Source organism: Aulonocara stuartgranti (genome assembly GCF_965226115.1).
Source record: "Aulonocara stuartgranti genome assembly, chromosome: 18".
Taxonomy (NCBI): domain Eukaryota; kingdom Metazoa; phylum Chordata; class Actinopteri; order Cichliformes; family Cichlidae; genus Aulonocara; species Aulonocara stuartgranti.
The window spans coordinates 19,331,928-19,359,354 of record NC_138954.1 but is presented as its reverse complement, the minus strand read 5'-3'; the positions used below and the strand labels follow the sequence as shown (position 1 = coordinate 19,359,354).

General features: G+C 41.7%; 1 protein-coding gene across 2 annotated transcripts; it reads right to left on the bottom strand.

Annotated features, from left to right (window-relative positions):
- Positions 1-112: 112 nt before the first annotated feature.
- On the bottom strand, positions 113-25,597 carry kif1ab (kinesin family member 1Ab). Of its 2 annotated transcripts, none has more exons than XM_082512565.1 (48): positions 24,832-25,597; positions 23,582-23,753; positions 19,910-19,983; positions 19,491-19,670; positions 19,302-19,370; positions 18,867-19,045; positions 18,673-18,784; positions 18,298-18,375; positions 17,236-17,301; positions 17,124-17,141; positions 16,960-17,038; positions 16,789-16,867; positions 16,310-16,452; positions 14,856-15,055; positions 14,581-14,660; positions 13,659-13,734; positions 13,476-13,555; positions 13,275-13,381; positions 13,109-13,192; positions 12,794-12,974; positions 12,641-12,713; positions 12,445-12,535; positions 12,210-12,358; positions 11,616-11,794; positions 11,297-11,434; positions 11,095-11,213; positions 10,900-10,985; positions 10,630-10,765; positions 10,309-10,492; positions 9,885-9,975; positions 9,615-9,733; positions 9,474-9,529; positions 9,124-9,232; positions 8,938-9,004; positions 8,757-8,841; positions 8,553-8,658; positions 8,408-8,431; positions 8,183-8,297; positions 7,966-8,099; positions 7,613-7,674; positions 7,373-7,518; positions 6,059-6,247; positions 5,858-5,929; positions 5,082-5,191; positions 4,339-4,458; positions 4,015-4,207; positions 3,790-3,908; positions 113-3,543 (listed from the first exon to the last, which is right to left on the bottom strand). In XM_082512565.1, exons 2-48 carry the CDS (start codon positions 23,685-23,687, stop codon positions 3,486-3,488), a joined length of 5,121 nt encoding a protein of 1,706 aa, XP_082368691.1. In that variant the 5' UTR covers positions 23,688-23,753; positions 24,832-25,597; the 3' UTR covers positions 113-3,485. The 2 variants fall into 2 exon arrangements, with proteins under 2 accessions (XP_082368691.1, XP_082368692.1); XM_082512566.1 differs by having other exon boundaries at positions 14,856-14,986.
- Between the last annotated feature and the right edge of the window lie 1,830 nt (positions 25,598-27,427).

The window sequence follows — 27,427 nt, the reverse complement described above, 5'->3', positions numbered from 1 at the left end:
ACTGTAACCAGATCATCAGGGGACCAAGAATAGATCCCAGGGGAACTCCACACTCAACTATTGATTTAAACTGTGCACGGTAACAATCAAACACACAAGATTCAAATGCCGACACGTTTTTCAACACATTTATTTATTTGCTTGATTCTTTTTTTGACAACTTTTGTTATGTGTCCACAGACATGAGAAAGAACTCCAGAACACTCAAAAGATAAACGTGAGCACTGAGTTTAAGACTTTATCACAGGCTGCGACCTGTTTCTGCTTCTGTCAAGCAACTCCAAGCAAGAGCACAGACTTGGGGTCACGTACCCAGTCCAGGATGACCGTCTTACTCACACTGAGCCGAGAGGTCCGAAACTGCTTCCTGATCCGCACTCTGTACTCTGCAGTGACACTTAACCAAGCAGCAGGTCAATTATTCTTATTCATCATGGTATACAGAGTAAAAGAGAGTTAATATCATCTGTGTAATGAGACCCAAACACAGAAATCTCCATTTATATACAAGACACGAGCCAAGAGGAAGGTTTCCAGTAAATCATTACGGGGATCATGGATGACATACTTTACAAGCAGCACTTTCAGGAGTGGAAAGCTGTTGTCATTAGCAAGCGGTAAGGCAGGAGAGAGGGGAAAGCGGAAGATAAGTGGACCTGCATGCTTTGATCCAGAGTTGTGACAGCTAAAACAGCCAAAGGAAAAGAAAAACAAAACGATCGACTAATGTGCCGTTCAACAATCACTGGAAGGCACACTAAAACTACCTCACAAAGTATTTCTGACACTCTTCAACTGTTAGGGTTGGAAGCCTTGAAAGTTATGTGCCAGTGTTTGTGTATCGACTACCTTGACGTATATATATATATATTTTTTTTAAGTCCTCTAGATTTTCTAAATGCTTAATACAAAAATCATATTAAATAAAGATGCTTTGTGCGTAAGTGCATTAATTTTCAAGAACATAATTTATGCTTTGATATTTTACAAATAAAACTTTCCATTTGTCTTCTGTACCAGCAGACAACATGTTCTACCCAACACATTCAACAATAAATAAACTCAATTAACTCTTTGTTTACAGACAAAGTAACATTAAAAAAAAAACCCAAAGTGGCAAAAAAAAAGCAAAATAAAACTGCAATAAAATGCAAAATTTAACTAGAGTCAGATTTTCTACAAACTTGTACATGATTTAGGCTGTGTTGCTCAACAAGTTGGCTGGCCTGTGGCACACAAAGTCCTAAATTCTGCTTACAGAGTGTAGAAAACTGATCATTAGCATTTAAATGGAAATGAGACAGGCAGACCGGCTGGCTGACCAGGCCTGTGTTGAATGCATTATATGCCTACTCGGTAAATTTGACCCAATGTTGTCACTCTTGCATAACAAGATAAAGATGTTTTAGATTTCAAAGCAACATTATCGATAGATTTTTTTTAAAGACCTACAAACCATTCCTTGTCATGACAACATCAAGTCAGTCATGCTTTACCGATGTCCGACACAAGCGTCAGGCTGTCAAATACCGAGCAGCTACGGTACAAAAGCTGGCAGGGAGACTGCTGTCAAAGGAAACATTTACAGTCTGTTACAGGCAATAACTATATGCTATAGAGGATCATTGATAATATTCACTCTCCAAAACATTGATATACATAATGAAAACTTAAAAAACAAAGATTAATAGCATTTACTATAACTTTACATAAAAGCTAATCATGAATGCATGTGAGTAACTTTATTTAGCATTAATGCTAAAGACAAGGATCAAGGAGAGAAAGAAAAGAGAGGTGAAGAAAGGGAGGCACTATCTGGTGCTAGGACAACGCTCTCGTCCACTTGAAGCAACCGCCCTAAAAAGACTGAAGGTCCACGGTCGATTATAACTTTGTCCTTTCTATTGAGCTACAAGAGGAGTCTTCACAAGTCAGCTTATCGAACGGAGCAACTCTGCTGATCCATAAAAATAAAAATGACAACCACACACAGTACAGTTGTCCTCCCAATTAGATCAAATCTGGTGCGACTCATTGGTTAAAAGAATAGTGTAACCTTTTGGGAAATTCACCTTTTTTTGCCAGAAATGTGGATTTATTGTGTGAAAACTGATTAACTCAAGCAACAAAATCACCTACTAGCACTTCTAAAGCTCACTAATTTGCGTTTTACTCCATGATACTTGCAGCTCTTTATGCAAGATTTAGTCACCCATTAAACGAGTCCTATTTAGTTCGCTTCAGACGTGCTATTTTCCCTTTTTGTTAACGGCCACAGCCAAGCTTTCTGTTTCCTACCTTTTTGCCAAGCTAGGCTAAAAAAATCTGCTGGCTTCAGGATCATAAGTGCGCTTTTTGTCTTCTCATCTGAGTCTCAGCAGGAAAAGTATTTTCCCAAAGTGTCAAACTATTCATTTAAAATCCCACTAAAATAAAATAAAATAAAATAACTATCTTTGCACACAAATGCACAGTAAGTGAAACGATTACAAAAAGCAAAAGAACGCTTTGGTTAAAATAACAGAGTAAATGGTACGAGACATTAACTCAATAAAGTGCCATGCAACAAAACTGTCAGTGGTCCTGTCACAATAAAATACAGTGCAGCTTCAACAGCAACATTAAACATTTTCCTTCAGGGTTATACCTGCAAGGGGTTATGTAGAAAAAACAATATAAATAATAATAAAGGAAGGACGAAGCACATATCAATAACAAGGCGAGGACACGTATTATCTCTCCTGAACGGGCCGTCCTAATCTAGCTAACGATCTCGTGTTTTCATAGAACCAGATCTTAAAAAAAGACACAGAAACAACAGCTTGGATCCCCCCTCATGCTACTTCAAGGTTAAAATGATGAGCAACAGCAATGATGAATCTCTGCTATCTGAAACCTCTTCAGTGAAACAAATACTCTATGCTGCAGAGCACCAAGCCAATGTACATTATTATGTACATTATATGTATGGAGGATGGATATGGAGCTATCATCGCTGCACTTAACACACCTACACAGAGAAAACATCCAATAAGATGTTTTTACCCCTCCCCTCACTTGATGCCGTTAATGGTTGATGTTCAATGTCTGTTTCACAGCTGAGACTTATGTCTTTGCTGGAAACTGGCAGCCTCACAGATGACACATCTACAGGAAACATGAAAACTAATCTGAACTAGTCCCAGCGCCCAGCAGAGGTAAGTTATGTAACGGGTTTTGGGTGGTTAGATTTTCTTAGGAATTCTTCTAAAGGTCGGAAGGGAGCACACCATGCAGGGTTAGTGTGGTGGTGACGGCAAAAAATGCTTTTGTCGGCTTTGTGGATGAGCGAGTGAGTGACAGGGGCGGTCATCACATAGAGGGATATTTAAATGGTTCTATGTGTAAGTTTGCTATATGGTCTATGCTCGATTAAGCAGGATGTTGAGCTGAGCTTTTAGATTGTATTGTTTTGTTCGCTGTTTTTCGCCAGGCCCCTTCAACTCTCACATCCGCTGAGCCGATGGGTACGACTGGACCGACTTTCTTCTGGAGAGCTTTGACCTGACAGAAGGAGAGTAAGAATATGTTAGGCAGGAAAGATAAATAAAGGGGAAAATACCATCTAATAAGCAATTATAATAATAGGTTTCATTTTTAGGGGATAAGTGACCATTTCCTGAAAAAAACAGAATAATTAAAATGTCAAAACTTTGTGTGGGTGTTTGGAGGTGGACAAAATATAAACTCTGGGTCTCTTTTCACTCATAGTAAACTATTTGTATGCTTCACAGATTCTCCACCACTCACCTGATGGTGCCTGCTAACAGAGGGTTAAAAGCATACAGCCAGTCATGCATCTCTTTGTCATTGGCTGCCTGCAGCAGAATCCCACGATGCTCGGTGCACACAGCAAACGTGTTGGGAGTCTGAAGACAGGAAATACTCCGGGATTACTAAACCTCATTCAGATTTATCGGTTAAATGGTCATATGTCTTTTCTGCAGTGAGTTTCACGACTGAAGTGAAGCATACCCGCAGTAACGTCTGTTTGTCTTCACTGTATTCCACCTTTGCAGATGACAGGTTGATGATGGCTCTCTCGACGCTGTCCCTCTCGCTGCGGTACAGGTACACATAGGGCCGGCGCACCACCACGAAACGCCTCACCCAGCCGCTGGTGTGAGGCTCCAGGAAGTGCAAATAGCCCTTCTTTGACACAATAGGGCTGCGCATGTTGAAAGAAATACAAAATGAATAACTGGCCTACGATTTGAATACTAAGGAAAATAATCCAGAGGATCTCCTAACATGTGATTGCAGCTGGTGGTGCATTAAACGTATCAAGTGTGATCTGACCTGACACGAATCTCCTGTATGTCGGGAACAAAGGTGCATCCTCTGAGGACTTTCTTTCTGTCCACGGGGCTGTACGGATCTAGGTCCGGTGTGGATGCTCCAGAACTGGGATCAGTGTGTCTAGACAACGCAAACATGTTCACACTGCATCAAAAAGGGAGCAACGGTCAAGACACAAAAGAAAACATTTCAAGCCCCTTTTCTTAGTTCTGATTTAAAACACATTTGCAATGTGTAACAAAACAACAAGGTGTATCTCTGTAAGCAGGTTACTTCCTATGAAAATCTACAGGGCAGCTTTCGTGCACTTTTCTGACAGTTGAGAATGAATTACAAAGCTGAACTTCAAAAAATTTCCCCTCCCTGAAAAAAACTTAACCTAAAGAGCAGTCGAACAGGTGTACCTAGCAAAGTGGCCAGTGTGTGTACGTACCTTCTTCTGAATTCAAATTATTACAGTGCAGTAATTATTTTGCATAGTTGTGCTAAATGTTGTGACTGTTGAAAAAACAGAAAAAAGTCTTCTGTGGTGTTTTCATCACCTGCCATTCGTAATCTAAGAGCCTACACTGAAAAAACTGAGGACATAAATGTTTCTAAAAAAACAAATTCTGCACATTATAGAAAATACAACAGCATTTTGCTTTTACTGATATTACCTGGCCCCACATGAGACTTACTGCTCACTGAACAAAGCACCAAAAAGCGAGTAAGATGTATTCAAAATGACATTTTTTCCTCACCTGATGTCATAATGTCCCTCCACCAGTGAGGGGCAGGTCGAGGACGGGGTGAGCGTGCTCAGTGTAGAAGAGGATGACTCCCTCATCAGAGACGCAGACATCTCAGAAAGCTAAAACGCACACATGTGCAAGCACGCACACACAGAAACCAGAGCAACAGCAAGGACACGCAAGACAAGAAGAGAGACAAACAAAGACAAAACAATCCAGCAAACAATTAAGCACAAACGACACAGACATGCATTCAGAGAACAGCTTGATCAGTTTGTCATCTTCTAGCAATGTACTACAGAAGCAGCACTGTGGTACAAATCCTCGGTATGTCTAAGAGCCCCTCGCTGATGTTAAAGAGGACATGCAGGAGAGTTATTAAGTAAGTGGAAGCCTCACAGTGTCTAAGAAGAAGGGACAGTGAGGGGTGAGGAAAGTAGGAGGGGATGCATGGTGTAAAAGAGTAATCAGTAGACCTGAGTCAGTACTGAAAGAAATGGTTGTCATATTAGGCATGTTTTATCCAGCAACTATCTCTGAGTAATGTTTAAGCCAGGTTAAACATTACATCTGGTTATAGAGACAGAGGAGAGGTGAAAAGTATGAAATTCTTTGCAACAAGGAAGCGTGAAGTGTTTAAAAAACATGAAAGAATGAGAACAGATGTAGCAGAGGGAGTGACTGGAAAGAAGGACTGCGGGGCTTAAATATTTAGTGAAGGCTGTAAACATTAGGTTCAGAAGGACTAAAGGACTGGGTTATAGAGGGCCTAGGCTGGGGCTCACCTTGCTCTCACTGGCACTGCTGCTCACCTGGCTGTACTCCCTGTTGAAGGTGTGCATCAGCAGACGCAGACACTGGAAAGTGAAAAATATAAAAAACAATTTAAAAGCATGAAGCTGAATGAAGCTGTGTGTAAAAATAGAAAGAAAATAAATCTCTAATAAACCGAGGTGTAAAATAGAGATGAGGGGAGCAGCAGTCACCTTAGCAGCCAGCTCCCTCTGCCTCTGGTTGGGGCTGTCGGGGGCGGGGCTGCTGCTGGGGCTGTGGCTGAGGACGGGACTCTTTGCAAAGTCGATGATGTCGCCATTTTTGTAGAGTGCATCCTGTCCCGCATGCAGAGTCGCCTCCAGCTTCTCCCTCAGCAGCAAATAGTGCCTGGTCTTTTCCACCTTTAGAAGAATGTAAGGGAATTTCACTTGAAAGACAAAGTCCAACAGGAGTTTATTTAGCACATGTCAAGTAGGCAGTCGTTTCACCAATCTTCGGGAATAGTTCTCCAGGCTTCTTGAAGGATATTCAAAGCTCTTCTTTGGATGTTGGCTGGCTCTTGCTCTATTGTCAAGATGATCCCCTTCAATAACATTGAGGTCTGGGATCTATCCTGTGCTGAATGATGAAACTGTTGCCAATCAGATGGTATTGCATGGTGGATGAAAATCTGATGGTGCTTCTCTGAGTTCATAATTCCATCAGTTTTAACAAGATCTCCAACACCACTGGATGAGATTCAGCACCAAACAATGACAGAGCCTCCACTGTGTTTTACAGATGGCTGTAGACACTCAGTGTTGTCCCTCTCTCCTGATCTCCTGCACACATTTTGACGACAACTTGAACCACAAATGTCTAATCTGGATTCATCGCTCTACGAGATCTGTTACCAGATTTCCCTTCATTAAGAATGGTTTTGCTGGTTTTTTTCATATTTCATAAGGGCATGACTTTCTGACTTTCACTGTTCATTTGCTGTAGATAGTTTTTATGCCTGACATTTCTTTTTTTTCTGGCCTCCACATGTCCAGTTTCCTCAAAATGTTTTACGGGCACACTGCACACAACCCCAAGTTTTACTGTGGCCCCCTGGAATTAATCTTATTGGTGCAAAATACAACTTCATACCTGTGAAACCATGTTATCTTTGGGATTTTTCTTGCTATCAACTAAAGAGATGGGAACAAATGAAGTGCTTCTGTTACTGGCTGCTAGTAACAAAATGCCTAAAGACACAAATATTATAATTATTTCTTTCCTAAGTTGTCTAATATATGTAAACACCGGTTTATCACTTGGGTTAGTTGCTTTTTATGCTTGAATGATTCATAGTTCCGGGTTAAGAGTCTTAAAAAACGAAACAAAAAAAACCCACTCCAGTCACAATGATGAGGTACCAGGACTGGACTGATAAAGAGTGCAAAAGCATCCAATGTCCAAAGAAAAACCTAAGATATAAGAGACTATTATGATGTAAGCACTGTAAAAATAAACTATAATATAATTCCAATAATTCCACTGACCTCCTGCAGTAAGCTAAGTTTCTCCAGCTCCCACTGGTGGTCGAGGATGAGGCTGTCACTGCGGGGCCTCCATCCAGCCAGGTTCTCCTCGCCTCTCACGTAAGCCACCGAGGTGTCCAGCACGCGCCTGCGACGACGCTGCATGCCTGACGAAGGGGAACAGAAGCATTTAGAACGACAAAGGACAAACAAACGTTTTTGCCATTTTCATTTATTATTGATTTATATTTTATTCTGCACCTGGACTTCCGTTGTCAGCCACGTGGCAGAGAATGATTTCATAGACTCCAGTGACACGGTTACTGAGGAGAGAAAGCAGAGCAGGTTGTCGTAAACTTAAATCTTAAACTCTGAAGCATGCATCAACCTAGAACTTTGATCTGAAATGGTGCCAAACCAGTGAAACTACATGATAAATGTGTAATCACAGCCTCCCAACTTTCTAAATAGAAAGTTTTCATTAAGTCACAGAAAATATCCTTTTTTTTTTTTTTAAAGCTGTACAGTGGGCTGGATTGGAGTCTTGGTCAGACCATTTTTGGCCCCCCCATCCTTATGTTTGACAGCCCTAGTTAAAATCCTTAATCCAGTACCTCTCAGAGGGCCGGAGGCAGCCGGTGCTGAAGAGGTTTCTGATGGAGCGGGATGCCGGCAGCTTTGTGTCACGGGAGTAAAACACCATGCAGAAGTCTTTGGTGATAACTGTCGGCTGAGTACAGTTCTCCATCTAGCCCAAATATACAAAACATTAATAAAGTAAAGTAAAAAAAAATTACAATTTTGCAGAACAATGCACGAACACTCTCTCACCTCTAGATAAGTAGAGAGGGTGATGTAGATCTTCTCCCCATAGGGTGTGACTCTGTTCAGAAGCAGAGAGTTGTGCATGGAGCTGTCCCATGCGGCCTCGAATCGGTAGAAAGTTCTACAGAGAGGAAAAACAGCATCTAGCCTTTCATTGCATGAAAAGCTTAAGGAACAAATGGACATTGTTGCATGTTGTTTTTAAGAAACAAAGATGGAAAAACATGGTACCTGTGATCAACTCCCAGAGAGACACTGCGATTAACAAAGAGAAATAAGGTGAGTTATGAACCTTTCTCTCCAGCTTTCAACAGTTTCAACTCAGCAAACAAAGAGAAAAATGCTTTGAAGGAAGACTGGAAAAACAAATTCCTACTTGTCATCATGTTTTGGCCAGACGTATCCAGAGGTCAGGATGTTGAGGGAAAGGATGTTGGGGTCTATGATGGTCTCATCAGCCTCGGGCGTGTTTCGAATACGGCCTGCGGGCAAACAAGTGACAATTAGACTGGTCATTTTTTTGATTTTTGAGCTCTTCCTGCAAAAATCTGACAAACGTGGCCACGTATATCGTACTCACCAATAACGAGCTCCTTCACTTCTTTCCACTCAATATCATTTCCTGTTTCGTGAGCAATTGTGACTCTGATCCTCCTCTGAATGCCCTGTGGAGTCGCAAGAAGATGAGGAGCGGATTTAGTTTCTCAGTGGTTAAAATGAAGAACTTAGCAGTGTGACAGCAGAGGTAAACATGGTCAGACCTGATGTAAAAGGAACGTCCCATGGCAGGGCATCCCACCTCTGTGGTCAACAACAGCCGGGATATAACTGGAGGCAGAGGGATAATCCATTTTTAGACACGTATTATAACATTATAACAAGTGAGATGCATGTGTATGCTTTCCCTTTTGCATATTTAAGGAGCAACAGGAACAGACAGGACTCACTCTCCGTTAGCTTCCAGCTCGCAGATCTCAAAGAAGACCATGAGATCGTATTTGGCGTGACAGGGTCCCGCAGTGGAGCGAGTCAGAGTGTTGAGCTTGGTGGCAGGCACTGGATGAATGAAGAGGATGCAGATTCATTCATTTGTTGCTAAGAATATTAAATCAAGCACACACGGTAATCATCGATAGATGATTGAATTAAATAATTATCTCATTAAAATGGAAACAGGCAGAATCAGAGGAGCCTGCAGAGCACTCATTCATTCATTCATTTATTAATTTCCCCTTTTTTTGATCATTAGATTAATGTATAGAAGTTAGATTGTGGTGGCTGAAATGTCATTGCTAACCTGGTTTGGATAACGGCATTACCCGAGGGAACTGCCTCCTGGAAGGTCTCAGTGGGCTGAAAAAACCCCAACATGAAACTGTGAGAAAAACTTTTTTTCCATCAAATTATCTCAAGTCACCCGGTCAGATTTCTTCCTGACCTGATTAAATCTTTGCAGAGTGGAGGGAACGGCTGTTTCTGATAGTGTCCAAACACCTCAAAGACGATGGGCTGAGTCTTGATGTACTCCGTGAAGGACTTGGTCACCTCCACTGTGATCTATCGGAGGCAGAGAGAAAAATACTCGAATGAACCCTTGAGAAAGCTGTTTGTAGAAATGGACTGCTAACATAATATGTCAAATAACAAGAGGAAGTGAACAGTAGGTAATCAGTTGTCTTTGTTAATATAAGCGTTTAATGCTGCTTACATTTTGGACATGGTAGAAGCCCAGTGGCGGCCCTCTGCCGGTATTTTTCAGCGGCTCAGTGGAGAAAGCTTCGTCATGACGGTGGATGAAGCTGAAAACAGTGAAGTCATTTCATCAGCTGACCTGCCTTTTTGTTTTTCCTACACATTATATCACCCAAAGCATCTGGCTAACAACAGCACAGATTATTTCACTGTCAGCTTCTCAAATGACAAAGACTTTAATCTGTAAATTAGAAAATACATTAAGTTTGATTAGAGTTTAACCATTAATTCATGTGACCTGTAAGGTAAAATTTGTAAAATCTTTGTATCTAATTGCATAAAGACAAAAGAGAGAACTAGGAGAGGCATTCAGCGAGAACTGTTAAATGAAATTCACATCAGGTAGACGATGTTACTCCAGGAACTTTGCTTTAACTTACTTGAACTGGCAGAAGATGTCGGCGTACTCTGCAGAGATGCTCGAGGCCTGTAAGACGGTAACTCTGAAGGTGAAAGTGCTGCCGATCTTGAGGTGGGACAGCGCTTTCTCTGGAGACAGGTCCAGAGGAAGATCCAGACCCAGACCTAAACTCTTTACTGGGCTTAGAGGAGCATCCAGTGTGGCTGCGTGGCACAGAAGAAGCTGAGACTCAGAAACGCATTGACATTTTGACATTAGATGTGCCAGCTAGGAAATATATTTCCGTTCATGAGGTATTTCTAGTAAGACCACCATGTCCCTGTCGTCGCCCTCCCCTCACCTTCACAGGTGTTGTTGTTAACTTCATCTGCAGAGATTCCAGTCTCAGCATTTTGTCCTTCTCCCTCCACAATTCGCAGCTCTTCCTGTGAGGTGTTGGAGTGCGACAGACTTGCGGGACACGACTCAGTCTGAAACTAAACAGAACATAAAATCATCAGCTTTTGCCTCTTTTTACAAGCAGAACACTAGAATTTCTTTTTTCAGGCTCCAAATTTCCACTTTAATCTGACAAGAAGGACTCAGCTGCACAACACCAGCCCAGACGTACCTTCTCAAACTGTTTGTCTTCAAAGGAGATCTTGGCGGTGCCTGACTGCCTCACGCCAGAGCCGTAATCAGGCGCCTCCTCATCAGCTAAATAGAGACACAAAAGCACAAACAGTATAGTTAACAAGCATTTCCAGAAAGACAAAACAACACAAGAGGACGTGTGCAGCATCTGACAGCTAATTTTTATTTGTACCTGAGATGGCCTGCACTGCCACTCTAAGGAAGCCTTTCACCTCTCCTTTCTCGCTTACAATGGCCACACGATGTACCAGAGGGACCGGATACAGCAGGTTACTCAGATACACAAAAGCCCTGAGGAGGAGGGAAAGTGATGATGGGTTTGTGGGCGTCCTCACTGTGCAGTAAAAGAACTTAAATCTGTGAATGTTACTGACCTGCCGACCAGACGGAACCAGGGGAAGCGGTCGTAGAAGGGGTCGCCTCCTGTCAGGGCGTGGTCACAGTCCTCCACGGCGCTGCTGGGCAGCTCCGCAGCACGATCATACATTTCTCTCATCAGGTCCAGCCTCTGTCTACAAGGGCCAGGAGAAAACAACAGGTCAGTATCTGCTGATATGCAGACATGTGTATCAACTGTCAGCTACTTTGACCAGTGCTTTGAATTAAAAGAACTGCACTGTTTTCTACAGGGATGACCATTAAATTGTGACCGTGAAACGAGCTTCAAGCCAGACTCTCAAAACCTCTGAGTACCTCAGTTTTTCCAGAGTCCAGTAATGTGTGGCTCCGTTCTTTTGATCTTGCACTTCGACGGCCACTATCGTCCGAGGGAACGGTCGCCTCTCTCTCTCTTTAGCCTCACTGGGAGGCAGCAGGTCAGGGGGCAGCGGAGAATAGAGAGTGTCTGTCAAGAGGACAAACTGGAACTGCACCTGTGAAGAAAACACGAGATTGCATCATAATTTAGACTAGAACAGCAGCTCACAGTTATTTGAGTAATCCAAAACGAAAATGAGAAAATTGAACAGCTGAGAAATTGTAGTATTTGTTCTAAATACTTTAACTGCACATATGACATCTGTCAAAGACCTAAATCCTTCATGTGCCTTTTTTATTAGTTAAAAATAAATAACTAATAATAACAACATGCAAAGTAATGTCAATGTCAATGAGTACAAGACACATATTTAAAGTCAGGGAAATAATGAAAAATTCGAGTTTTTCAGACCTCATAGAGCAACGACCTGCATTTTGTTTGTTTACAACAAAATTAACACAATGTGCAATGAAATATAGCACAAAAAATATCATTGCACTGCCAAAGCATATATCTTACAACAATCTAACCTTCTTCTTCAGCTCCACACTGATTGCATTGGCCTCTTTGAGGAAGATGGCGTTGCCCCAGAGCAGATCCCTGAGGGACGTGAACTGATAGAAACGCCACTTTCTGAAAGCCCACAGCGCCAGCTCGGTCTCGCGCTTCGTCCACGGCACTGGAGGGTACACGAGAACTTGATGTGAATAAAATGAAAGTCTGATGCCAAAACTAAAAGAAAAAAAATTAAAGTGATAGTATCACCTTCCTCTTCAGGCTCCTCCTCTTCCTCAGGTGACTCCAGGTACCGAGAGTCCACCTGTTTCCGAAGGGCCTCCAGTTTACTCTCATAGTCCTGGAAGAAAACATGCAGTACAGATCAAGAGGAGGTGCGGATTTACATAACACCTAGAACTGATTAGTACTTTTTATGATCGATGGCGATCATGCGAGCACCCACCAGCCGCTGTTGTTCCAGCAGGTTGCTGGCTTCCTCTCGTTCTTTGCGGTACTGATCCTCAAGCTCCTGAAGCCTGCAACATTTCATTTTCATCAACACCAAGGAACTTTCCCATATTCATACCATTAAAACAAGTCATGCGACCACACCCACCTCTGCTCCATCTCCTGCTTCATGTCGATGCCTTGTTTCTCCAGCAGCTCTCGCTGAGCAAAGGCCCAGTCGACGGGCTCCACGGGTGTCTCGGCGCACGGCGTCCTCTCCCGCTCCAGACGAGCCTGCTCGGGGTCGTTGAAGCGGAACACGTGGCTCTTGCCCATGATGATGCGATTTCCTTAAAGATGCAGCAGGAAGCATGAATGTTGAAACATTTGACTCAAGCATTAAAAATTACACCGCTGCTTAAATAGACACATATTTCAGGACTTGCCAAATTTATTAGAAAATCAAAGACAATCTAATACTTACCAGACCTCAGGACAATAGGTGAGGTCACTCTCTTGCCATTGACATAAGTCTCTGCTCCCTCACACGGCTCGAGAATGACGCATCCTGTTGCAGAAAAGCGTTAAATGTACGTGTGACTGGAAAGACGGATCTTTTTAGCAGATTTGTCTACAGGGAGAGACTTTACCTTCTCCCTGAGGGCCAGTGGTGCTGCTGAAGGTGCAGTGTTCATCCTTGATAAAATGGCCACTAAGAACAATGTCTTGGCGAGTTTTGGCATTTTCACGGCCAACCCTGAAGGAAGATTAAAAACATATATCGAAATTACTAAAAACTGCACAGTATCCGGATGGATTTCATGTCAAATTGAACTTATAGAACTCTTTACTTGGTTATGCCGTCTTTGATGTAATAGAGCAGACACTCGGACATCAGTGGGTCCTCGTTGAGGTTCACCAGATGAGGCGTCTGAAAGAGAAATATGTTTCAGTGTTTGTGTGAGTTTGATCTGATCGTTCAAGAGGTTGAGAAGTTGTTTGGCGAGTGCGTGGCACAGACTGAGGACCTGTACCTTTTTGGGGGAGAAGACGCCGACTGTGCCTCCATCTTCTCTCATGGCAACGCCCATCTCAGCCAACAGTGCCTCTCTACAGAGTTAATCAGAGTTGGAGTCAATCCATGAACTCAGATGGAAATTTACAATAATGCTATTTCTTTTTATTTCATTAAACTGACAGTCTATCCATGCAATGCATAATGTTTTGTGTTCCTTATACAAACTGTATAAAATCTCACACTTTTCATGTGCTTCTTTGTTTTTTGTAATCGATGAGTTCCATGATTTGCAAAACTTTGGGTAAAAGCACATCATGTCATGTCTGTAGTCCTCTGTAAAACAATCTGAATTATGCTTGATAATGCTATACAAACACATTTGACTTGTATAAGCACCTCCTTCAGGAACGATGTCAATACAGCCTTAATGTTGGAACTATTTTTCAGTTGTGAGGAAGGACGTTTGGATCACTTGCCAGTGAGAGAAATTCATCCTCAGAGGGATATGAACGGGAAATTTCACTAAAAGCTTTCAGAGATCTCAATCTCATGGTGTAATAATTAGTTTTGCTTTTGTCATATGGCCAAAAACATTGTGAACTTCTATTGAAAATTCCACAATGTATAAAAAGAAATTTAGGCAATTTGATTTGGTAGATATTTACACGAGATGCATTCCCGACACAACAATCTGTGCTGCCTCCTGGCATCAAAACAGAGATTTTTTGCTCATTAGGAAAATGTGTAATTTGCCACACTCATACGCACTGCCGTAACATGTCCTTGAAATAAGTCCAATCAAAAATGGACAATTGATTTTTTACTTGTAGGTGCACTGCCTTGAAAAGCCAGGCAGATACGCAAATGTTAAATTTAATGATAATTTCAGGTGGTTTTGCATTCGTGGATATCAAACAGCATAAAGAGCTTGGACAAACCTCTCCATACGGATGGCCTCAGTACGGCGCAGCTTCTCTTCCCATGTCTCATTGAGCTCTGCGATGATTTTCTCGGTTTCCTGTTGGTGATGGAGAAACAGCCTGCTCTCAAAATGGAAGTATTACCTCTGCTCATTCTCGTATTCATCAAGGAGTCTTCCCACCAAATGCCTAAGCCCCTCTCCTCCCTTCATTCCCACTCACACAACCCAGATCCACTTTTGCTCCGGTGAACTTTTTCTATCTATGCATCGTCATCCCCTATTTTTTCCTACCTTGAGCCTTTCAATGGCTTCCTCACTGGCCGGGCTAAAGATGCGATCGTGGAGGTTGCTGATGGAGCCGGCTCGACTGGATAGGGCTGAGAGCGAGGGTGAGGGGCTCATTCCCGTCATGGCATGGGTCACTGTGGAGAGATCACCCCTTTGATTGACAGCCTGGCGATTATTCACAAAGTTCTTGTAATCGCACAGGTCTGCCAGAAAGAGAGGCGTTGCATGGAAGAAAGCAAGGAAGGAAGGAAGGAAGGAAGGTAGGAGCAGACGCAAGGTATTCAAGGAAAGACATCAAGGATTGAGAGGACCACGCAGGGATACGGATTTAAAAGGAAAAAAAATAAAATAAGGGAACAACAGGGAGGGTAACAAAAAAAGAAGAGAAAGCTCAAATAATGGATCAAAGAAGCAGACGTATTTGCTTTCCAAAGCCATCGCAGACGGAGAAAAAAAGAGAGCAACTCAAACAATGTCAGAGACTGAATGCTAAATACCAGAGGGATTTTCTTTTCTGACACTGAACTGCACACAAACACACACAACAAGCTCGCAAGCAAGCATGGTTAGGACAAAGTGTACTCAAAAAAATAATAGATACATCACTACAATGCATGAGGACCAAATATAGAGTGTTGATTTTTATTTTCGTGAAAGAAGAACTGATGTTTTTAAGCTGTTTAGCACAGCATTTGTAGCAAAGATCCCGGCGGTGCAGGCCTCTAAGCACCTGACTCAGAGCATCGAATGCAGCAGCTCCACACACAGAGGACCAGACTGCAAAACACAATCTAAAATGGCATCCCCTCAGTCAGTCCTTTCTTCCATGGTCACTAATCTTGTTAAATAACAGCAAGATTCAAGACAACCCTGAATCTGACAGTTTCCGCTGTTCTCCTATCGGCATCTCTTAAACAAAGTATCACTGTGGGGTCACATACTTTTGTGGCTAAAAGTATTTCGAGGTTTGGGGAGTAAAAGAAACATGTAACACCATGGAAAAAAGAAAGGAGGCCATTTTTTTCTCTTAGCCAATGGATTACAGCTTTAACAAGATTTAACTACAAAGATAATTTTAGTTGTTCTGTAAAGTTCGTTTTATTTTTTTAATCAATTGTGCATCGTCTGACTCTATGTACACTCTCTCAGGATTCTTAGTTTGGTCTCTGGTGTGGTGGAGGAGGAAAGTCGGCTCGGGATTCATTTCTTTTTAGCTGCAAAGCGCAGGCTTGCTACAGTTATACACACATTTCAAACCAGTGATGACAGGACCAGTGCAGCGATACGCTGATAGGACAGAGGAGAGAAGAGACTGTGTGAGAGTGGCGCTCACATCCCAAGTTAATCCTCTGTCTTCAATGTACTGAGAGAAAAAACATAACCTGCACAAAAGCTTTTAACTACCAGCTTCCTGTGCACGTGTGTGCCACGTGTGCGTGAGCTGCTGTGACACTCACTCTCGATGATGTCGCCCAGGCCCTGTGCGTACAACAGGTCTTTGAGACGAGCCACCTCCTCTTTCAGCTCGCGCACCAGCCGGTTGTTGGGGTCCTCGTTGATCACGGCGTTACAGCGGATCTGTTTGGCACGATCGGCGTACCTAAAAGGTGGTCGATAAGTTATCATTCCTCAGCCTCTCTGTACCGAATAACAGTGAGCAGATAATATGAAATATAAGTGAGGATGGTGTCTCACAGCTGGTTGAACAGAAAAATACGTTTGTGAAGTGTCCATTAATGGTTTTACCCGACAGAGCGACATGAACTCCACTTTTCTGCAGATGTATGCAGAGTTTAAAATCTAATCTAATCAGCACTTCTATTTATTTGCTTGACCCTGCAGTATGACAGTGTGACTTTAGCTTTAAAATGCATTTATAGTGAAAAATGTCAAATTTAATGATCCCAAAAACAGAGCTTTAATATATTTTCCTTACCGAAGGGTACTTAGGGTTTCATCATAGTTAATATCAGCAGGGCTAAGGGCAGCCACCATGGCTGTGCGAGAGTTTCCTCCTAAAACAGATACACAAATATATTTCATTAACTAACACAGAAAATCTTTTTCTTATGCTGAAACCTCTTTTTTTCTGGTTGCATTTGCATACCTAAGTTCTCCCTCAGCAGCCATGTGAGCACCGAGTCTCTGTAGGGAATGAAACTCTCCACCTTCTTCTTTTTCTTGTTCTATCAACAAAGGAATCACAATAATATTTGAAGTTTACCCTAAAAAAAGATGCTCCATATACCCTGCGTGCCGCTGTATACTAACCTTGTTTGGTGCAGAGTCCTAAAAAGAGAAGAAGAAACACCAGCATTTGTAATTGAAACACACAAAATAGGATTTTAAAGTAAGATTTTTAGCAAAGTGTAAAAGTTCATACCAGTTCAGCCAGAGCAGAAATCACTTTTCCCAGAGTGGTCAAGGATTTGTTGATATTTGCTCCTTCCTGCAAACACACACACAAAATATAGAAATCAGCCATTTCATGTATTTTTCCATCTAATCATGAGTACATTTTAGATATATTACTTCAAATTAGCACTAAAACCACCAAAGGAGTCTTTTTTACTCATTTGGCATTTTAAAAGTCATGTAACTTGACCCCCAAATGAAATCAATGTAAAATGCTGCACTAAACAATGGCAACAGGCCTGGGTGTATAGTGACACATATTGTTTATACTATTTTTTTATATAAATGCTGCTATAACATGAGCTAGCTAGATAAGGTTGAGAGATGAGTATATAGAAGACTCCAATTGAAGTTGGCAAATTGTTGCAGGATGGAGAGGCTCAGGATGGGACATCTGAGTCGGGGAAGAATGAAGCTGAAGCCATTACGGACACATGGAGAACGGGGCTCAAAGAACCACAGCTAATCTGAGTAGAGAGTTCAGAGTAAGCAACGTGGCCGTGTCCAAAATCAGCACCCGCTGCTATGTATTATTAATTCTACGTTTATGAAAATGGATCAGTTTGTTGAAAGATGTAATTAGGTACCAATCAGTGCATATTTATGAGTTCAACTTTAAATTATGTTTCTTATTTTGTTGTAGAAAACTGTGGAGTCTGTTTTAAAATATAGGCAATGAGCTTTTCAATCAGTTTTTTACTTTGCTTCTTTATCCTTGTGTATTTATTCATTTTTTACTTTTCCATGATCATTTTCTTCCACAATGTTTACATTTGTGGTGCGTTACTTATTGTGTTTTTCTTGGTGTGCCCTTTGTTTTAGAAGATTATAAAATACATTTTAACCTTACAATCTGTAATGAAATACTCAAAATCATTTGTAAAACCATTAAACCCCCTGAAAGGGAATATTAAATACTTATTTTGTCAAATTTTACAAATATTTAGAGAAATTAGATGAAAATGAACAACTTCTTCAAGAAAAGACTTGCTTGCCATTGCATAGCACTGAAACAGCAACATCATCTCACCTTCAGCCTTGTTCCTTTAGCTCCAGTTGAGTCTGCTCTCTCGCTGCCAGCCAAGTCAACCAAACTGATCTTGCTGACCTAAGAAGACAATAATTTTTTTTTTTTTTCAAAATAATTCACCCTCTCTGAAAAGGACTAAATATCCACCGCAGCAAACACAATCCACCCGGAGCTGAAAAGGAGAGCTGGCAGTAAAGTGTGGTTTACCAGTCAATACAGAAACACGTTCAACAGATAGCAGCACCGCATACGCGGCCTCCTAACAGGCCATAAAACGTCATAAAATCATTTCTGCCTCAACTCTCCTTATTGATTTGTTTGTAGTCAGAAGAATGGAAAAATAAAATCTTCGTTTGTGGGTGATTTGCACCGGACCTTCTCTGACGTGTTGTCCGTCTCCATGTCGTGTTTCTTCTGAGTGAAGATAATGTTGAAGACGGCGTGGGAGCGGCTGCTTGTCTCGTTCATGTTGGTAGCAGCCACAGTCCTGAAAAAAACAAAAATACATGCTCATGGGTTTTTAAAAATAACAATTATCAAATCTAAACAACTGATCTTAAATTTTTTACCTGGCCTTGTTTCCAGAATCCATCAGGTCCTGGATGTCATTGTAGGAGGTGACGGCTAGCTTTGATAGATCTTCAACATAAGGTCCCATCAGCGGGTGCTCTCTGACACGCAGGTTTCCTTTGTTTTTGGGATTCAGCAGGTCACGCACACGCTCACAGTAGATCTCCATGTAACTCACCTGCAGGGAGAAGAGAAGGCAGTCATAAAAGATGTTTAATGACTAATTAATTCGTTATAATAAGTGACTTGCTGCTACAGGAACAATATAAGATTAAAAATGAATGAATTAGCTTCTGACTATCTGATAAAACAACACAATTCCAATAGAACCTGCTTCTGTTTCACATGTTTCAGCCAAACTACCTGAAAAAAATTTCTTTAAATGCAAACAGGAAAGCCTGCCAAAAGGCATATCAGAGTTTAGCATGACTCACCTCCACTGAGTAGGACATGCTGTTGTCATTATTGCTGTCATTGATCTTGGTGAAAAGGTCCTCGCACAGCTAGAAAACAAAATGCCACTGTCACTTTACAACTTAAGGACTTCAAACTTCTGTGTTGGAGTCAAATCGGCACAAAATTGTCTTTCATTAAACTGTATTTAAAACTGCTTCCTGCTTTACCAGAGGAATGATTCCCTGCTGGTCTTTTTCCTGTCGGCCCATCATGGTGTAGCTTTTGCCTGCACCCGTCTGCCCGTATGCAAATATACACACATTGTAGCCTTCAAAGGCGTGGAGCAGCATCTCCTCTCCGATGTCTCTGTACACCTGCATCTGGGAGGCATAGTTGACGTCCTCAGGCTGCAGACATGGAGATAGCGGAGTGATAACGAAGAGGGGGGGGGGTTGAAAATTAGCATTTTTTAATAGCATGAATATTCATTATTCTAACACACATTAAATATCAAACAGTGTGCTGCAGGCAAAAAAAAAAAGAAAAGAAAAGTTAGAGGGATTAGTCACTGGGGACTTGTTTAAGAGCAGAGCCTTCTATATTCTAATGCAGATGTATTTCCTTTGATGAAAGCTGTAAGACTCACCGTGGTGTGTGACCAGTAGGAAAAGTCAAAGTTGAAGCTCTTGTTTTCTTTCGGCTGTTTTGGATTCAAGATTGCTAAAAAGATCAAAACAGATCAGTTAGAAGCATCGAAAGCTGAATGTTCTTCATTCTGTCTTCCTTATCTGGCTTTTTTAGTTTACATACAGTAAGCCAGAAGGAAACTGTGAAAAATTTCATATCTGCTATGAATCTATATCAGTATTTTATCACACAGTCTTTGTGACCGGTTAATTTTGTCGCGTACCCACACTCTGTATGCATGCTGTGTTTAAATGCTCGTGGGTTTGCTTTGATTTTCTCCTTTTATTTATTTTTATGATTGTTTCCACCCAGAGCAGTGTGTCCAATAATGATCCATCTAATGTTTGTGTGTGTGTGTGTGTGTGTGTGTGTGTGTGTGTGTGTGTGTGTGTTTGTGTGTGTGTTTCCCCCACAGTTAGTTCAACTCCTGCCTTATCATTTGTATTATTTACTGGTCTTTTTTATGCATATTTCGCGGATAATTACAATCCAGTTCTTATTATAAACAAAGGTTTTGTTTAAAACCTTCATTTTACATTAACATGCATACTCACTGGCCATTTTATTAGAAACACGTGTTTAGCTGTTCATTAATGCAAATATCTAATCACTCAGTCACATGGCAGCAACTCAATTATGTCTGTAGACAAGATGACCTGCTGCAGTTCAAATTGAGTATCAAAATTGGGAAGAAAGGTTATTTAGGTGACTTTGAATGTGGCATTGTTGTTGGTAGACAGGCTGGTGCGAGTATTTCAGAAACTGCTGATCTCCAGGGATTTTCCCGCACAATCGTCCCCAAGTTTACAAAGAATGGCCCAGAACATAGAAAATATTCAGTGAATGGCAAGGGTCAAAGAGGGAAATGGCCAGACTGCTTCGAGCTGATAGGAAGGCAACAGTAACTCAAATAAAAGCTTGTAACAACCAAGGTATGCAGAAGAGTATTTCTGAATGGAAGGTTAGATGGGGAACCTTGAAGCAGATGGGCTGCAAAAGCAGAAGACTGCACTGGTTTCCATTTCTGTCAGCTTAACAGAAAACTGAGTGCACCAAAATGGGACAATTGTTACCATTGAAGGTTGGAAAAACGTTTCCTGGTCTGATGAGTCTCGATATCCGCATTCTGATGGTAGGGTCAGAATTTGACATAAACAACATGAAAGCATGGATACACCTGACTCAGGTTGCTGGAGATATAAAGTTGTGGGGGATATTTCCTTGGCCCGTGTCAACAGGCACCAAAATTCCTGAGAAATGTTTCCAGCAGTTTGCTGAATATATGCCACAGGCCATTAAGGCAGTTCTGACAACAACTTGGTACTAGTAAAGTGTCCAGTAAGCATATTTTTTTCTATCACTTTGAATTATATTTACCAAAAAACACAAAAAATGAGAACATTCTGGATCAGATAGGATTTACAGTTCTGCTCAATAACAGCTTTTGCAATTATACACCACAGCTCTCTTTTCTGAGGAGGAGCAGCTGCTCTTCTGGCCGCAAATTAAATAAACCGTATCACCCCTTGTGGACGAGTTCAATAAAGCAGCAGCGTCAGTGAAGCAGTCCTGTTAAGAGGAGCGAAGGCTCTTAGCACTCGATACATGTGAAGTTACCGAGCTGAAGTAATGCAAGCCTGAATCTTCTGGCTTTTAATGAGGTCATTAAAAACAGGCACAGCAGGCTGACATGCGCCTGCTCTCTCCTGCACCCTTACATCAGCTGACCTCGGGTCTGGACTCGACCAGAACAACGGGCCCTTGTTGGTCCATGCAGCTCGTATGATGAGAGAAGAGAGCCGCGGCTGTCGCTACATCCTACACACACTGACGGGTTTCAGGCCTGACTGAAGCTTTTGTTTCCGTCTCGAGCTGCCAAAATGCTGCATGCCTCCCTGCCCGCTGTTATACCGCCGCAGGACAATGCGGCCCGCGAGACGAGGTGAAACACTAAAAATGCTTCAAAGTGGGTCACAGAAATGAGACCAAAACAGCATCAGAGGATCACTTTAAACACAACTCAGACTTTCAGTGAAGCACCTCAGACGCAACCTCGTAATCACTGAATCGAATTGCTGTAATTATTCACATAAACACGTGTCATATGCTCTGTCTGTTTTAAAAATAGAGCGCTATATAATCAGTTTACTGTAAAATTAAGAAGCTAAGAACAGCCTTATCCTACTGGCCAATTAAAAATGAATATTCAATATTCTTCTTGTTATTAATTATGCCTACATTTACATAAAGCCTGTTATTCTGAAGCACAAACAGAACAAAAATGCTCCATAAACACCTCATACAAACTAGTCAGAAATGCTGAATGCTTCTTTTAATCTCTTACATTAAGGGATTTTTGTTTTAGAGATTGCAGCATTTTTCCAAGTATTCTGTTTGCATTTTGTCCTGAAAAAGTACACAACTTGACTTAAAGTTGGTGGTTATATAGTATAGAGCTTTCAGTCGACTGATCTTTTAGACAAAACACATGTAAATATTCTGCAATTAATAATAATTTGTCTTTTTTTCCACAAAAAAGGCCACTTACCTTTCTTAAAACACACACTTATTGTTCCACAATGAAAAGCTAAGTTGGCGTTCTTCTTTAAAGATTAAATGCACATCACAGTGCTTCTCTGGTGCTTTTCAGTCTAAGTGAACCACAGGTTTAAGTTTCCACCTCATGCTGCATTTCTACACCTACACCTGAGGGCTTTGATTTTTTTTTTTTTTTAAAGAGAACTATAAAGTTAATTAATCAAAATGTCAATGACGAAATGAATAATTAAGTAATAGAGGTAAACTTCAATTAAAGCAGTGCCACTGGGTTAACATATTCAGTGTTAGATCCTCAGTAAAGTGGGTCTTTAATGCTTTTACCTATTTTTTTGGTCATACATATTCTCTTACATGGCTGGATGCTCGTGTTGATACAGTTTCAAATAAAGAGCACCAGAGCTGAGAGTTTTTTTTACTCTTGGTTCTGTATGATGTCATTGAAAGGGGATAGTCTGGATTTGGTCATCACAGGCTGTGAGCAAAGATACTTTATCCACTTGCTGTTCCAACCTTTTATTTGCGAGGGGCAGCCAATCAGAAGAAAGCTGGGTTAAAAGGGAGGGTGGACTTAACCCTCCGAGATCTACATTATCATTGGTGATGAGTCAAGCGTGCACCCAACCCTAATTCTGTATTTTGGAGAAAAGAAAAATGACTCTTCTGGAACAAATGTGAATAGTTTTGGATGGCTGTCAGTTAGAAGAACTGTTTTGGGTTTGTTTGGTTTTTTTTACTTGATTGCCAAGACTGGGGAGAACACACACAGACAAACAAATTATATATTCATAGAGTTAGGGTTATGATGGCTCAGACCTAACAGGCTGGTTTTAAGGCAAATGAGCTAAAATGTGTAGTTTCAGAAAGCAGATAAACTGACACCTAGTGTAAGATAAATAAGGATTATTTTTAACCTTGAAATGTGTAAATCGACTTTATAAGTTTGCACAATAACTACATTTTAAGCACCTCTCTCAGTTAAAAGGCATAATTAAACTCTCAAACATTAAAGTCAGTCTGACTAAATCTTCACTGAGAAGTCTCGGCGCTACCAGCTGAACTCTCGTATACTCACTCGTGGTGTTCCCAGACATCTGAATGATGCACTTGCTCTCCTTCCCGATCTCTCTGGAGTTGAAGGGTCGGACCCTCACCGCTACCTTCACGGAAGCCCCCGCCATGTTGCAGGTCTACGTGTGAGTGAGCAGAAGAGCTGGAGATCCCCGTGGCCAGTGCGCACCTGGCACCTGCACAGGTAGACAATGACAGAGGAGTTCATTAGCAGTGACAGCACATGTGACACCATAAATCATTAAGACTCCATATTATAGAATTTAATCCAGGAATTAAACATTATCTTTTAATATTTCTGACTTGTTTTTTTGTCATTTTGTTTTTTTAATAATGGTGATGCAGCTTTCTTAGCCACAAACAGCTGAGACATACACATGACACCATTTTCCATTTTTAGGCCCTGAATCACAGTCAGTTTGTCTTCAGGCAGAAACACCCAGTTCCTACTGACTAAATGGCTGGACCAACATTTGGCAGGATGATCATCAGCGTCTCTGCAATTCTACAGTAAAATGGCTGCTTATTCCCTGCCAGCAACACCGCCATGGATGAAGGCCTGACTGCTTCAAATCAATGAAAATAATGCACAACCCTGAAATATGAGGCGCTTCTCACTGCGCCTTCCAAAATAAGCTCGATATTCCTTTTTTTTCTTCCTAACCCCTACAATTTTTTTTCTTAGTTAATGAGCTAATTTACAATAATTCATAAACGTATCATTGCTTCCAGACAGCACACCGCACATCCACCGTCACATCCAAGCCCCCGTCGATCAACAAGGGGGGAAATCTTGCTTAACATCCAAACAATAAGCCATTATTGATACGTTATAAATTTGAGGATGAGAAGAATTTTAACCGATGACATTTCCTGGATATTTCCTAAGCCATGTAAATAATGTCTCCTCCATCTTGCTGTGCCTGCCGCACCTCGACGACAGGCCGCGTAAACATACACAGCTCAGACACCAATTCATCCCAGACTGCGTCAGAAAGGAGGTCAGCACACATTATTACAGCTTACATGACAGTCCCAGCCTTTATCAACGCCTTTGCTCGTCCAATTCACTCAGTAAGATGGCAGATTTGTGTTTTTTGACTGTTTTTTTAAACACAGAATCATACCCCAAACACCCTGACGCAGCGTCTCTTAAGCGCACAAAAGCCTCGAAATGACCAACACGCAAAAATACCCTGTCCTCACCGAGGCGTGACACCCATTATTGCCCTGAAAAAACACGCCGTGTCTTACCTCAGCAACTCAGACTCGACAGCCGCAAATGGTGGATCCCCCTTCCCATTCAAAACAGCGGCAGGATCCTCTGGTGCCTCCTCCGATTCTCCTCTGCAGCTTTTTTGGTCCTTCGCTCTATCCTTTGGTTAGCCTACAGCATCATTTCCCCTCACGCACCCATACATGGATAATCCGCCGTGCCTCAGCTTCAGCAGCGGTGCGTCAGTTAGAAAAGAGTGGGAGACTTGGAGTGGTGTGGAGGGAGGAGCGGGGTGCCGCACGGATAAACAGGAGGATGGGTGCGGGATGCTCCGACGGCCGGCCGTCAGTCTGTCCGTCAGGCAGTCTGAAAGCAGGGAAAATGGCGGTGCAGCTGTGCCAGGGATGCTGGGAGGCGGTGATGACATCAGCTTCAGCATCATCAGTGGCGGGCGGCCACGAGGCAAAGCGATGCAGCACAGGAGGAGAGGAGAGGAGATGGAGAGGAGAGAGCTCAGAGACGCAAATATGACTGACAAAGCGTGAGTCTGGAGGTTTGGAGAGACACAAATCAGACACGAAGCTCGACTCAAGCACAAAATTTACATGAAAGTTGAGCAGAAATTGTACAACGAAACAAACAGACGAATGTAAAGGAAGTCTCTATTCACCAAAGCATCTGACAGTGGTAATTTGGTAGATTTGACAGATGGAGTGATTAATGGGAGGATTGGATGACTTTCTGTTATGTTCTTTGTTCTCAGGCTGGTAAGAAGGTACCAGGTCAAAAGGGTGGAGTTATATAGACTCCTGGGTGTGTCCATATTTTTTTGTTCACCACTATTTCATTTTGGTTGCTGTGATTATTTTGAATATATTTTGTGCACATTATTATGAGTTGAATTTCATTGAATAAATCATTTTTGTGTTATTTTTTGTGTGTATTTTTTTGGCAGCGTGTCAGACAAAGTCAACAAAACCCAACCTCGAACTCTCAGCGACATTTTGTTTGTTTTCCTGTAGTCGCTACATTAGGTGTTAGTTTCTCGCGTTTATGCTTATTAGTTATCTTTTGGGTCATTTCCAGTTTTGTTTTATTTTATTAGATAGCTGTCTCTTGTGCCTTGCTTACAATTCTTTTAGTTTCTACTCCACAATAATACCATCTCTTCTCTGCTCAATCAGACTACAATGGTAAATGAGGTGTGCAGAAAAATCACTGCAAATTTAGGATTTATAAAAACCAGGAAGTCAGAAAACAAGCAGGTAACATCACTGCAGAACCATCACGCCCTGGTCACCACCTGTTCCAACTCCTCCTCCATTGTCCGCACTTGTGCTGGTTCCCTCAGCACTTCCCTAATCACGCTCTGTGTATAAATAGTCCTGTCTTCCCTTGTCTCAGTGTCTTGTGCCTCTCTCTGTGATTGAGTCACTCTGTGATCTCCTGTGTTTGTCTGTTTATTGCTTTGTTTTTTCTGTGTTCTCTATTTTGTGCTGTGTTTACGGCCTCATATATGATTTTTTTGTTTTTGTTGTTAAGTTTGCCTCCAGCGTCCTTCATTTGGACCATAACTTTTGCACTCCAGTTTGGGACAAAATGCTAATTTACACAGCAGCTAAAAGTGGCAGAAACCGCATGTCAGTGTCTGTCAGTATTGTTCCACTACAATGTTAGAAAATCATGGGTCTAATTGTCTGTTTTGGATATGCTGCACTTTGTCCTGCAGGAGTTTACTGGAGGATAGCAAACTAGACACGTGGGTGTGTGTTTGCACGTCTGGGCACGCAAATCACATATTTGCCTGTAATTGATTGGCTCCACTGAATAGCGTTGTCAGCCGGGGTTCTTTCTTTCCATTTCCACATACACTGTCACTCATCCATACTGACATGCTGACAAATAATTTCTTATAGTTAGTTAGTTGTGTTTTTATAACTAAATTATCTCCTGTTTCTTGCCACAGTATTCATGCCAGGATGTCAGAAATGCCTTTAAGGCAAAGCTTCAGCTCCAGTGGCTCTGAAATGGTCACGATGGTGCAGAGACGTCTCACAGTTTATGTAACTTTCTGAAAGAGGTTCGATATTTGTGCCTCAATAATCTTTACATACCTATAATTTGTCAGCTGAACATGTGACTGGACTTTATTTGGAACAATCTGAGTCTGTTTCAAGAGACTGTCTGTCAGTGCTGGTCATTTATCAGATGAATCATTGTCCATTGAGTGAAACTTTAATTCTATTTTCTTGTTTGTACATCATCTTGTTTACCTATGAGGTTCCATTTGGGCCAGAATCACAAACATGCTCACACATGTGCTGTCTGTTGACTGTGTGACAAAATGTTTGTGTTCTCATGAAAGTTGTCCTCTCCTCTTGCAGTTGACATCTGACCTACTGGTGGCCACATGCACCTCAGTCAACTGTCATTTCGATGTTTTTTGCACTTTGTTTGGAGCGAATCTGTTATAGGTCTGTTAATTATCAGTTCACTATTGCTCAAAACTTCCCTTTCACCCAGGATTATTGTGAGATTACTGTGATACTGTGAGACGTCTCTGCACCATCGTGACCATTTCAGAGCCACTGGAGCTGAAGCTTTGCCTTAAAGGCATTTCTGACATCCTGGCAT